We start from the raw sequence: 13656 nt of genomic DNA, 5'->3' as shown, positions 1-13656 counted from the left end.
CAAATTTTGGGAGGGAGGCACTGAGCTCTGGGCACTCCATGTGGGAAAGGCTCTCAGGTGAGCAGCAGCACAGCCACTGTCACTGTGTGCTGGCAGCTGGGCTCTCCAGGGCTCTGCACCTTCACCAGCACCAGCTTCAACCCCAGCTGCCATGTGAGTGATGGAAGAGGATGTTTCTAGGTCACCAACCAGCACCTGGAGTTGGGAAATTCACCCTGATTTGCTCATTTTAGTGGTCTAATCTTCAGTGTCACTGAGCCACTGCATTCCTGTGACATTTTAACCACCCTTGGAGGTGAGATGATTCCCTGGGACCAGGGAGGTGGGGAGCATTCACCCCAGGATTCCACATCTGCCCAGGGATGGATGAGGACTAGAGGGTGGATAGCACTCGGGGTCAGACATGCCAGCCCCAGAATTACAGGACCTGTACCAGTGGGCTGGATACCTAAAATGGGATGGGATCCCTAAAAGCACTGTGGGGTCACCCCAGCACCCAGGATCAGCCTGGGTATGCACAGCCATAGGTCCTACCCACCTTCCTCTTCCTCCTGGCTAATGGAAGAGCCTGGGAGTGGCTGAGCCCCAGCTCTGCACTCACCCACTGATGATCTCCTTGTTCTCAGCACGGATGAAATGCTCCTTCTCCGGTGTCAGGATGCACAAGGAGAACTTCTGTCCTGTCCGGCCCTCCCCGTCCACCACGTCCGTGCACTGGTTCATGTTGATGGTGCCCTGGGGGAGGGTGGTTGGCTGCGAGGGAAAGGAGAAAGGAGCAACTTTAAGGAGAGAAGAGCACAGGAGTGCAGAGCTGAGCCCTAAAAGCTCTCCTGGAGGACACCAGGATCCTACACATCAAGATGATTTGCCCACAGGTAACCAGACACAGCAAAGCTCTGTGCCACACATCTCAGGGACACAGACCAACCAGTACAACTCCTGCCAGACCAGCCTGGTCCACTGCTGCCACTAAGGTGCTTCTCCTATGCCAAACATGCAGGGAAGGATGGCTGCCTTGTTGTGGCACCCAGACACTGAGGAAGGGCACCAAATGGCTGGCTTTGCTCTGCAGCTGCAAGCCATCTGGGCTGGTGGGGTGGCACCTGGAGATAGGGGTGGCAAAGCACCAAGGTCCCACTGTCCTCAGCACAGGATGGCTCAGGGATAAAGAGACAGACACAAGCACCAGGTTTTTTTCATTAAAATTTAAAAAAACCCACAGAGTTTCCCAGGGAGGGAGGGAGGGGCTGCAGCATGGAAGGGACCTTGCTTGGTGGGTTTTCTGAACAGTGTCACCTCTCAGCCCCATAGCTCCAAGGAGACCTGGTGAAGTGGGACAGGTGGTGGCCCCTGTGGCCCAAGGGGACACTGAGGGACATCCAGAGGGGTGTCAGCACTGACAAGAGCTGACAGGTCCATCTGGAGCAGCGCTGGCTCATCCGATTACAGCGTATCCACCCGTCCCCAGTGCCTGCAGCCCTCCCCCCCGAGCCATTCCATGGCTCCCCTGTCCCCAGCCTGCCTGTCCCCACCAGGCTCGGTGACACTGGGGTCCTTCCAGCACCCCAGGGCAAACCTGCACTGGGACATAAATGACTGATGGAAAGATCCCTCTGAGCTGCCAACAGCACCAAAAGAGGACCTAAAGCAGCCTGTGGACACTCTTCACCCTGCCAAAGCCTCCTTGTGCCCTCCAGATGGCCGGGCCAACAAGGAGACAGATTTCTGGCAGATGCTGTTAAGGTTTTTACCATGGAAACCAGCTCCCCTGCCAGCAAAACCCCTCCAAAAGCAGCCTGTGCCATGCAAAGAAAGGGTGACAGGAGAGAGCTCAATGGCCACAGCCTACAAACCCAGAAAATTCAGATCATTCTCCCAGAGCTCCCAGTTTAGCCATCTGTGGGTGGTGGGAAATAGCCCCTTTCCCCAGGAAAAAGGTTTTTCCCTGCAGCTGTGTCCCTGGGTGGGAGCATCCTATGACAGCCCAGGGGTGGCAAGGAGCCATCACAGGTGCTGCAGCACTGGGTACATGAACTGGACCAGTTGTACATCAGGGACACCAAACTCTCCTCTTCTCCTTGTGGAAATCAGCATCCAGAGACCCCCCCAGGATGGAGGGAGAGCAAAGCCCAGCCCAGACTCCCAGCAGGGCGCATGCCCAGCCTCCTGCCCTGCACTGCCACGGGTAGTCAGCTCCTAAGAGGATTTTTTTGTCTTAGACAACAAAAATAAAACCCCGCTTTCCGGGAGCTATAAAAACCCAACGGAAAAACTTTCTCCTGTTCCAAGTGGAGTCTTAGAAAAGTTTTTGTCTTGCTGGCCTCTGGCAGAGCCAAGGCCTCCAGGACTGTAAGGTCCAGGTCCAACCTCCTTCCCCTCCCAGAGCAGTTTTGCACCAGGGAATTCAACAAAGACAGGGGGGTGAGGAGGAGGGAGGGAGCCCCACAGGGGGATCTTGGGTCACTCAGTCCCTTGACGCCTTGTAAGGCCCCAGAGGGACTTGGCAGGGAGCTGGCACAGGAGGAGAGGAAGAATCAACACCCTGCAAGGCCATGGCAGTGCAGGGTGGCTGCTCCTGCTGCCCACACCCAGCCCTGACCGAAGCGTTGCCGGCAGCAGAGGAGCCGGTTTGGGGGCTGGCCCTGCAAAGTGGTTTTGCCACTCAGCCCTCCTTGTGAAGGGTGAATGCTGGCATCTTGCACAGCCTGACACATGAGTCTCCATCCACCACTGCACCTCTGAGCCAGAACACCAGGAAAGAGCTGGGAACAAAGCTGGGAGTGACCCTCTTGCACCTGCGGCCCCGGGGATGAACCCTCCATCCCACTGCAGCTCCCCTGCACCCCACACCCCTCAGCAGCAGATGAAACCTGACAGACCAGCAGCCTCACTCACTTGGGATGTAAATTCCTTTACACCATTTGTTTCCTTCCTTGGAGGCAGCACAGGCACTTTGAAGTGAAGCAAAATGCAAATGGAGCCTGGTGGAAATGTGTGTGTACACACACAAACTGCACCAAGGAAAAGGGGATGGCTCGGACCCCTTCTTCACCTCTGAGCAGCTGTTTCTGGGCTGGAGGGTTTCTCAAGGCTGGGGAACCTTGGAGAAGGATGAGCAAAGCTGGTCCCTGGTCAGGTGAGGACTGTGTGGCTCCAGCAGTTGGAAGGAAATAAATAAAGAAATGCAGAAGCAGAGAAGTGTTGCATGGCAGAGACACCAAAACAACAGGGCTGGGATTTCAACCAGCCCTTGGAAGAGCAGATGCTTTGATACAAGGCTGAACCCAGCATCAGACCCCAGCGTGGCTTCGTGTCTGGGCAAGGCAGGAGTGGATGCTCAGCCTCAGCTCCTGAATGCTGCCAGTCCCCAGCTGAGGGACAGCCCTGTCCCCAGGCACTGGTCCTGCCTTTGCTCTCTCCCATTGCTGCTGCCAATGGGATGGAGCCCACAGCTACCCCAGAACTGGATCTGGTGGCTGGGTGTGTCATTTAAGGGTAGGAGTGGAAGCACACGAGGGTGTACCTCTGTGGAAGCATCATTAAGGCCACCACCACCAGCCCTCCTTGAGGCCACCAGTGCCACCAGGTGCCTCCAGCCCAGCCACCGGAGCAGTGCCTGTCCCTCACCAGCACAGGAAGAGGAGCACTTGCATCACACGAGCAGCTCCAGCTCTCCAGGCTGCCAGTACCAGCAGAGGAACCAGAGACAAGAGACAATTGTGTTGCTGTTTCCCTCTGGAGTGACAGACCCCTATTGACATACACACGTGCTCAAAGTGTCCCTCTCCATAACACACAAAGCCTATAGAGAACTCTCCTCCTCCTCTTCCTCCTCCTCCTCCTCTCCCTCCCCTGGGTGCCCAGGCTGTGAGTCATGCCAGGCTCTCCACATCAACAACATCAGCAGCCTCTGGATGAGGTGCAGGGATCTTTGGATGGATGCTCCCAGGATGCAGAGCTCAGCAACTGCAGCAGCCCCCTCCTTGGGCAGTGGAAAGGAGTGAAAGAAAGAATGGGGACCTCTCAGAAGCTTGAAGGAAGAAATCCCAAGCAGGGCATTACTGCATCATGCTGCACAGTGCTGGATGCTTCATGGGTGATGAACTACTAGGTACAGGAGCTGATGCTGTAAATCAAAAGGGTTTATCTGCAAAGTCCCTCATTTCCATAAGGCATTGCAGGGCTGAGGTAGAAAACCAGGATTATATGAGCTAGAAAAACAGGATTATGTTGATTTTTAAAATTCTGATTTTTTTTTTCCAAGGACTTTCCCTGTCATTTCTAACACATGGGGATCATAGCAGCTTGATACAAAATACAAGGGAGCTCTGCTCAGGAGCTGTAGACAGGATGTTTTGGAGCAGGTAACCCCATGGTCAGGCTCCTGAGGAGGGGCTCTGCCATGGCCCCCATGGGACATGGCCAATGCCCAGCCCGTTGTCCAGGGCTATTACACAACATGGGTTGATGAAATCTGGAACACAACCTTTAAAGAAAGGCGATGGGGCAGGGGGGAGGAGGAAACCAAACAAAAGGGACATTTTACTGTCTGCCAAGAACCAGGAGGGGAAGAGGAAAAAAAAAAAAACACAAAAAACCCACAACCATTTGTCTATCTCGCATGGCGGGCTGGTTGCCTTGGCACCGGGGCCTGGCTGTCCCAGGGGAGATCACAGCTCTGCTGTCCCACTCTGGGCTCAGGATCTGGCAGCACTGCCCTGGCTCCCAGCACTGCCCTGGAGCAGCAGCGAGCCTGCAGTGCCTGGGGAAGAGACATCCACGCTGCCTCCATAAATGTGTCTTGACAAATGTTAATTCTCCCAGCTAAAATATTCATGAAGGTGGCTGCCGAGTGCTGCTCGCTCACAGCACTCCCCTGTGCTCTGCAGATGCAGCTTCTGTGCCTGCTAAAGCTTCCCCCATCCCAGTGCCTGGGCTCAGCTGATCACAGTGCTCCAGGCAGGATGCAAACAGAAGGGAGCAAGACTTTGCTGTCACATTGTCACAGGCACATCAGGGCAACATGGAGACAACCACAGCTGGGCAAGGGCACAGACAGAGCTTGGACACGCAGCTCCCAGCACCAGCATGGCACTGGGAGCCTAACCCAGAGCCACATCCACCATTTCCACCTGGAGGCCATCAAGAAAGCACCAACTCCTTGAAAAGTTACAGAATTGTAGAAACACCTCCAACCATTAACCCATGGCAATGCCAGGTCCTCCACTAAACCACGTCCCTAAGCACCACATCTGTGGGTTCTTCGAACACTTACAGGGATGGTGACTCTACCACTTCACTGGGCAGCCTATTCCTATGCTCGACCACTCTTTCATTACAGAAATTTTTCCAAATATCCAACCTAAAACTCCTCTGGAGCAACTTGAGGCTAGTTCCTCTTGTCCTACCAGCTGTTATCTGTGAGAAGAGACTGACCCACACTTGGCTACCACCTTTCAGGGAGTTGCAGAGATGCCTTTTCAGATGTAGAGTCACCCCTTTTCAGCCATGCAAGGCGAGGCATGACCTCCTAAATCCCACCCTGGGGATGTTCTGTGCACACACACAGGGCTGGCTCAGCCTGCCATGAGCTGCCCAGGTGCCAGGCTAGGATGGTTGGCACAGCAGCAGGGCTTTAATGAGCCTTTTGGGCTTCCTGCCACCAGGCACGAGGCTCTCGACAGGGCCACAACGGGGCCGGAGCGCTGCGGTGGGCAGATTTATTACACTTATAGATCAGCTGGCAGGCTGAGCATCCTGGATTTATTAAATTAGACAAAGAGGTTGAAAACAACCTCTGTGGGCTCTGCAAAAGGATGGACTTGGACTAGAGGAGTCACCCATCGAAGGGCAGCAGAAAGTTGTGCTCCCATATCCTCATGGCAGCTCTGCTTTCCCTGTGCCATCCAAGCAAGAGGCAGGTATCTTTTCTTGGCCACCTGAGCTCACCTTTCTCAGCTGCAAACTCCTCTTTCACAGATAGAGGCACAAGCAGTGCTCTGCAGATGTGGCCTTGGCACCTGCCAAGGTGCCTCTGTACCGGCAACAAACCTGTGCCAGCACGAGAAGGGGATGGGACACTTGCCCTGGTGTGCAGTCAGCAATGCAGAACGTCCCCCAGATGGACAAATGCCACAAATGCCACTTCCCCCAGCTCCACCACAGATTTCCCCACTGTTGACCCTGGGTTGCTCATCACAGGTGCTGACAGCCAGCTCCTGGGATTTGTTTTGCTGAAGGAATTCCCCATAGCCCCAGGTCACCCACCCCAAAGAGGTGGGATGGGTTAGCAAGTGCCACACACACCTGTCCCTGCATTCCCTGAAGAGCCCTCCTGAGCCTCCACCAGGACATAAAACAACATCAGCTCCCCTTTTACCAGTGGGATGGAATTTTCTTCCTCGGGGAGCAGCTTGAGAAGGGGGTGAAGTGCAGGGGCTGGGCAGGAGAGTTCAGCCAGGGGCCGCTTTTAAGCGGAGTCGGTGTTTATGTCCACAGACAGCGAGTCTAAACACTGAGCGAGGCCGGGAGCTGCCTGCAAACTGACTGTGTGCACCCCTGGGCTCCTCTCCCACCCAGTGCCACCTCAGCCAGGCATGGCCAGCACCCATCCCAGGAGTGCCCAGGCAGCAGCTTTGGGGCCACACATCCGATTTGTAGCCCCATCCCCACGGGCACCCATCCGGCCAGCGGGTGCTGGAGCGGAGCGAGCCCGGCCCGGGCTGTGCGGAGGCTGGAGCCAGCTTCTCTTGGCCTTATAAGGCTATTTTCGCACTGCTCTTGCAGCTCCCAGCTGCTCCCCACTCCAAAGCAGGGTCGGAGTTGGCAGCCAGAGCCTAGCCTGCCTCCTTCCTGTTAACCTCTTTCCTGCTGAACAGCCTCTGAGGGGTCTGTGCGTGGTGGGAACAGCCATGTCCAGTTCTGGCACAACCAGCCGTGCTGGGCAGGGAGGGTCAGCAAACCCACTGGTGGTCACCAAGTGGGTTCAACCTCCCTCAGCACTGGTGTCTGACCCTCTAGGTCCTCAGCAGCATGGACAAATCCAGGAGCCTTTCAGGGAAGCTTGCAACCACGGATACACACACTGCACTTCCAAGGCTACTGGAGAGGAAGAGGGAGAGAGATGCAGAAGACATTGGCACCATGATGGGAAGGACAGCAAGGTCCCACCAGGGTGGGGTATCCAAAGGCTGCTCTGAGCTGCCATCCTGGCTGTTTGTGGACCAAACTAAAAGCCAAATGTTGTACAAAGAGCTCGGAGCATCCACTCAAGCCCTATCCCAACTCTCTGGGGACCAAAGCAGAAGCCCAGAAATGCACAGGCATTTGCCACTCCTGCAGTGCCAAAGGCACCACCTTGCAGCCCTGCAAACCCAAAAGTCATTCTTTCCTCTTGCTCTATGGGATTTAGATGCATTTAAAATGCAAAATGTCCTACTCCCCTCCGAGGAGGGGGGTAGGAGGAATACGTGATAACATATCCGACCCCATCTGCTCCCAGCTGCCAGCGTGGCATCTTCCCTGCTCCCAGATGCACAGGCACAACAGCCAAGGGGGAAACAAATATCTGCAGCCTTCCAGCAAGTTGTCATGGTAATCAGCCCGATGGCAAAAACCCAGCAAGACCACGGACAGACCAGAGCTTGGTGCAGAGATCACGACAGGAGCTTCCTGGAGAGGGAACTGCAGTTGTTTGGAGGTGGGAAGGAAAAATGGGCTTCATTTGCATCTTGATACTTGAATCTTAAATTGCACTGTTCCAAATTGGCCTTGTCAACTTTATCCTCCACCCCCTCGGTGTAGGAGACGAGTCCCAGGTGGTCCCTGCACCGTGTGCCAGGCACACATGTGCAGGAGCTCAGCACCACCTCAGTGCTCACAGCCTCCACAGCAGCAAAGGGCTTCACCAAACACCAGCAGCCACAGCTTCCTAAGGTCACCCACACACCAAGATGGCCATACACACAGTGATGCCAGTTTTGGGCACAGCTCAGGAGGAGGAAAGCTTGGATTGAAGCAGGATGACCTCTACCCATGTTGGCCAGCCCCAGTTCCAGCTGGAACTGGATTTCTGCTTCATGGGAGTGAGGGAACATGACCAAGGTAATTGTCATCCAAGGAAAGCAGAAAATTAGATCAATCAATCCCTGTACCTCCCACTAAGTAAACTCATCTCCCTTCCAGCCTAGAGGGAAAGGAGGGACGCATCTCCTCCTCCCCAGCCATCTCACAACCTCTCCTGCAAATACAACCAAACAGAGGCATCAGTGCAAAGACACAGGGACAGACCAAGCCATCAGCAGCATCACAGCCATGAAGAGCCACCTCCAACAACCATTGCTGGAGCTCTGGATAATTTCAGGCCCTGCAGCCACTGTGGTGGGGTATCCCCAGGACTGTCAATACAGGTCTTGTACTGGCACTCAGCAACTGCAGAGAAGGAGACAACAGCCCTGGGGATCAGCAGCACCAGATCCACCGGAGGCTTGGGCAACTCCCACGGGCGCAGATGCTTCAGTGGAAGTTCTTGAATCCGGCCAAATTAGTCTGGAAATCTCATTATTCCCCAGCACTGTTCTTATGAGCTTTGCAGAGCTTCCTGCTGGGCTGGGAATACCAGGAGGCCGGGCTCCCAGGGCCCTGGGGGTCTGCAGCTGGAGGTGTGAGGGTTGGCCAAGCCTAAGAGCTTGCAAGCAGCAGCTACATCCTGCACCCCACACTCTACAGAAAACCCACACCCACTCTGCGTTGCTTCCAGCAACTTCCAGACCAGCTTGGACCCTGCAGACCTTCCCAAAAGCCACGGTGATGGCTGGAGAGAGTTTCTCAAACTTTGACCATTGGCCATCCCACCAAATAGTGCAAAATGTGAGCCTTCTGGGCAGTTCAAGGAGAACAGCTCACAACAGGCACACACATGACTTGTGGGGCAAGGAGACCACCCAGCAGCAGCTTGAGCTGGGCTTTGCTGCCACAGGCACAATGTGGTGGAGGCACTAACACTGATAGCAAAGAGCTGTCCTGGCCAGGCAGGCACCACCAGGTTCACAGGCAAGTGGCACCTGGGGTAAGAAGTGCTTTAAATGCCCAGGAAAAATTCACTGTTAACACACAAGGCTGCTGGAACTGTCCCAGGGTAGCAGCCTAAACCTGCTGCTCACATCTGGCTCCTGTAGAGGAATACAGGGAGAGGAGGGAATTCACAGCCATGTGCTGCTCCCAACCCCTCCTTTGGGAGCAGCTGTGCAATCCCAGCAGAGGGGGATGAGCACAAAAGGTTTCTCCATGCCCCATGCCTGGGATGACAGAGACTTCACCCCCCCCAGCACTGGCCTGTATATGGCATTAACCACCCATGCAAGCCAAACATCCCCTCCCTCCACACATCTGCTCCATCCATAATCCCTGCTGTCCCTCCCCTAATGGGAAAGCAGCCAGGAAAGTGAACCAAAACCCTAATTATATCCCAGTAGCTCCCCAGCGCCCTGGTGATCCCTGTGCCTTTATCGATGCGATCGCAGCAGGGCTGATGAAATGTGGAGGAAAGGGCCAAGGCTGGGTGTGCTCCAAAACCCCACCTTTCTCTCCAGTCACACCATCACAACAGGTGGAAATCCTGCATGAGCTCAGGATGCTGCTGGGACACTTCTAAAGCCACGCTGCGTGCCTGTTCCCTCTGCCTCCTCTTCCCAAGGACCAGCCTCCCACAGCAAAGGGAACAGGGAGGAGAGTGGGGACAGCCATGGGTCACAGTGGAACAGCAGCCCACGGCCCCACTGCAGCTTCCCAGGGCTCTGTTTGGCCATAAAATCACGAAGAGCCACAGCTACAGCACCTGGAGCCACAGCACCCAAGGCCTGGGGGGTGCAAGAGCCAAGACCCCCAGGATCATGCCACAGAATGGTTTGAGTTGGAAGGGACCTTAAAGTTCATCCAGTTCCAGCCCCCTGCCATGGGCAGGGACACTTTCCACCAGACCAGGTTGTTCCAAGCCCCATCCAACCCAGCCATGGACATTTCCAGGGATGAAGCAGCCCCAGCTTCTCTGGGCAACCTGTGCCAGGCTCTCCCCACCCTCACAGGGAAGAATTTCCTCCCTGCATCTGCCATGGCAGCAGAGATGTGGCATGGCTGGGGGGTGCACGCCAGGAAAACACAGAAGGGAAGAAACCTCCATGCAAGGTGGGACCTTCCCTGCTTTCCCCAGCTCCTGGAGCACCCCAAGCTCCACATGCAGCAGCACAGGAGGAGCTGTGCTGCCTGCAGGAGCAGAGCACAAGGCTGTTAACACACTCCCACAAACCAGCTCCTGGATGGGATCCTGCAGGAAGGAGGTGAAGGGTAAGTGAAGTTGCTGCACATGTGATTTACCTATGGTAATTTCAACTTTCAGCAAAGCTGTCTGGCTGTTTTATCTCGTTGCCTGCTTGCAGTCAGACTTCAGTGACTGCAGGGAAGAGCCTCCTCTGTAGCTTTGAAGAAACAGGACAAAATAAAAAGATCTTACAAAATACATATCACCAAGAGCACGTTCACATGCTGTTACCTGGTCCTCCATAAAGGAAAAACAGTATTCTGATTATTTTTTTTCTACTTTTGTATCTTGCAGCCCATGGTAAGTAAATGAGCAAGACCAATAATCAAATCTGCCTGGAAATTTTCATTTTTCACCAGAAATGCCTTAAAACAGCACAGACAAAAGGGGGAAGACTCCTGCAAAACCCCTGCACTTGGTAACCCTGAGAAAAGCTGTTTACAAAACCTCACTGAAGACCTCAGCTTGTCTCCACGCAAGTTTTAACCTGACGTCCCTTTTACAGCCTCCAAACCTGATGAATAATTCATGCCCGGGATAAAGCAGAAATATCATATTCACCAATGCTTACCTAACAGAGAAACAAAGATTGAAAATAAGTAATTTATTAACCCCGAGCCGTGCTGCTGCTTGAACAGAGGGCACAACTCAGGTTTTGGTGGAAAAATCACTCCTGAGCCGAGGCAAGAGCACGCTGAGACCCCCGTTCTCACCACGCGCCAGCACAAACACGCCTTGTCCTGGACTCAGTGAGATGCCAGTGGGGGGAAGCCCCCCAAGAGCAAGGCTGGGAGCTGCCACCCTCCTCCTCTTCCTCCTCCTCCTCGGGGGTCACAGCCACCTCTGCTCTGGTGGGGAGCCCACAGCCCTGCACTCGCCCACGGCTCCAGCCGCTTTCTCAGGCATTCCAAAATTTGGCCGGAGTCTCCTTTTGCAGCACGCCCCCCTCCACGGCTGGACGCCTGCCTAATTGTGTATTTATTTATTTCTGCATTTTCCCAGCTCCCCGCACACACTGCCGCAGGGTGGAGGGAGGGGGGGGGAGCCAAGGCCGGCTCCTAACACGGACCCAAAAAAAAAAAAAAAAAAAAAAAAGAGGGAGTGCAGCTCCCCACATTCCCCGGAGGGTGGGAGGAAGCCGGGAAGCGCAGGGCTGGCTGGGAAAGGGGTGGGAGCGGGGGCAGGAAGGGGGGACGCCAGCGGCATCGCCCACCCCCTTCGCTTTGTGCGCGCTTGGGGAAATTAAAAATAGCTGCGTCCAAAGAGTGGCTGCAAGCGCCACAAAGAGCGTGTTGAGCGGAGGCAGCTGCAAGCTATTTGCTGCCCCTGGTAATCAGCATCTCGGCTTGCAGAACCCCTCCGGCCCCCCCCAGCCCCTTCCTCCCCTGCCAGAAGCTTGCGCTGCCTTTCTCCAACCCACATATGTCATGTCAACAATCAATGAATGCAGGATCTCTGCCGGGGAAAAAAAAAAAGGGGGAACGCGCTTTGATTTTTGGAGCAGCTTTGTTGCCTTGTTCCATTCATGTCCTCGTCCTCCTCTCTGAGCTGTCACTGAGGGGTTTGCAGCACTGAATCCCACCAGTCAATGCCAGGATACCTCATGATGCTCAGTGGGAAGAGGGATGTGCCAGCTGCTGGGATGCTGCTGCTTCCAGGAGCAGGGAAAGGGATGCTGTTACCCAGCATCACCCAGGCTGCAGACCACAGCCTCCTTCAGGTCCTTCCTCACCAACCTGATACAGTGGAAAGACTTAAACCCAACCCCATCCCCACCACATGGCTGCAGGCACCTCGTTTCACATCCCCTCCCCAGCACCAAGCAACACCAGGGCAAAAAACTTGTAGTTTTGTTGGTTCCTTGGGTGGTTTGGTCGTTCACACGTGCACTGGCACAGCCACCCAGAGACTGGGGGATGCTTGAGAGCCCAGCACTGCCCTGGCTTGGAAAGAGTTGGGATCAGGCACCCACCTCTGCCCCTTCCTCTGCTGCCTGGGGGGACCAGGGGGCCCATGCCAGGGTAACTGCTCAGCCTCAGCTGTGCCATTTCACTGCCAGCCCTGACATCTTCCCTCCTAAATGCCATCAGAGCTTGATTCCCACATTAACCTTTTCCAGCAGATTCAATTTTTCCTTCACCAAGAGCCTGCAGCCAGGCTGGAAGCCACAGGTCCGGGAGTCACAAAGGAACTCCAGCTGCTGCAAGTGCCTGTTTCACTCTGCCCCCCCAGAAACAAGAGAAATGCAATCTAAACTCCAGCTCACTTCCCTCACTGCTCTGGCACACGTCTTCTACAGAAAAGTCTTTGCTAGGTCCCGAGGGACGAGGAGTGGGGAAAAAGCAGAAGGATGGAGCCACTTGAACCTGTCCTTGCTGCTCAGCCTAAGAGCAATTCCAGCTTTGTGGCTCGCCCTGCAGAAGACAATAGGAGCTGTGTTGTTTCCAGGAAGGAAGCACCTGGGCCAGGTCATCAAAGCAGCAGCTTGTGTTAGGAGGTCGCTGGCTGCATCCAGCTTTCAACTCCACTTTCATCCTCTTTCTGCCTGTTAACTCCCAAACCTCCCACCACGGATTGTTTCACACCGGGGCCTCTCGTGAGAGGGTCCTGCAGCCATGGAATGTCCTTCTTGGGGGGCTTGGATGTGGACAGCAGTGATCTCCAAAGCTCACAATAAACCCAGGCACTTTTGGGGCCCTGATGATGTCCCTGGCCATTGTCAGTTGCCAGGGACTCCTGATGGAGCCATCCCTGGAGGAGAGCTTCCTGCTCCCTCAGCCCCCTCCCAAATTCTCCTTCTGTAGCTCAGCAGTTTTACCTTCCCAAACTAAAAGACACAAACCAGAAGAGGGTTTAGCAAATGTAGGGAACCATTCCTGGAGGAGCCCACGGGTGTCCTGACAGCAGAATCCACCTCCTGCAGCAACTGGGGCCAGACACTTGGAGCAGAGAGAAATGGCAAGACATGAACACCCCAAAGCCACCCTTATGGGATCCCCATGTCCAACCCCAGTAATGACACTTGCATCAGCATCAAGACAGACATTAATATAAAACCACAAATGAAGATTTGTGTATCCTCCTCTCACCCCCTTCGAGGCTGCTTGGTCCTGACTTCAGCAATGCCCTGGGGAATGAGTTCCCAGGGCTCCCTGTAGGTTCATGGATTTTTTTCCCCCAAATCAGTATTGAAAATTAAACACAACAAATTCCTCAAAGATCTCTGAGCTCTGTTCAGAGTCACCAGCACTTGTGTTCTCTCTGCAGCTCCTCTAGAGCAGTCACAAGCATGTCCCCTCTCCCTGGTGTCCCTTTCCTGCCCAGCTTCCCTGAAGGAGAAA

The 13656-nt window shown here is 54.7% G+C and overlaps 1 protein-coding gene across 7 annotated transcripts in view; it reads right to left on the bottom strand.

The window, feature by feature from the left end:
• The window catches only part of MPRIP (myosin phosphatase Rho interacting protein), a 72293-nt gene that overhangs the window by 41301 nt on the left and 17336 nt on the right, over positions 1 to 13656 (bottom strand). For all 7 annotated transcript variants that reach the window (XM_066560615.1, XM_066560617.1, XM_066560618.1 and 4 more), the window contains exon 4: positions 602 to 753. In XM_066560615.1, coding sequence (XP_066416712.1) covers positions 602 to 753 — 152 coding nt within the window. The remainder of the gene's footprint in view (positions 1 to 601; positions 754 to 13656) is intronic.

The sequence above is a fragment of the Molothrus aeneus genome, chromosome 16, assembly GCF_037042795.1.
Source record: "Molothrus aeneus isolate 106 chromosome 16, BPBGC_Maene_1.0, whole genome shotgun sequence".
NCBI lineage: Eukaryota > Metazoa > Chordata > Aves > Passeriformes > Icteridae > Molothrus > Molothrus aeneus.
Note: the sequence above shows the minus strand (reverse complement) of the source record. Positions and strands in the feature narration are given on the sequence as shown.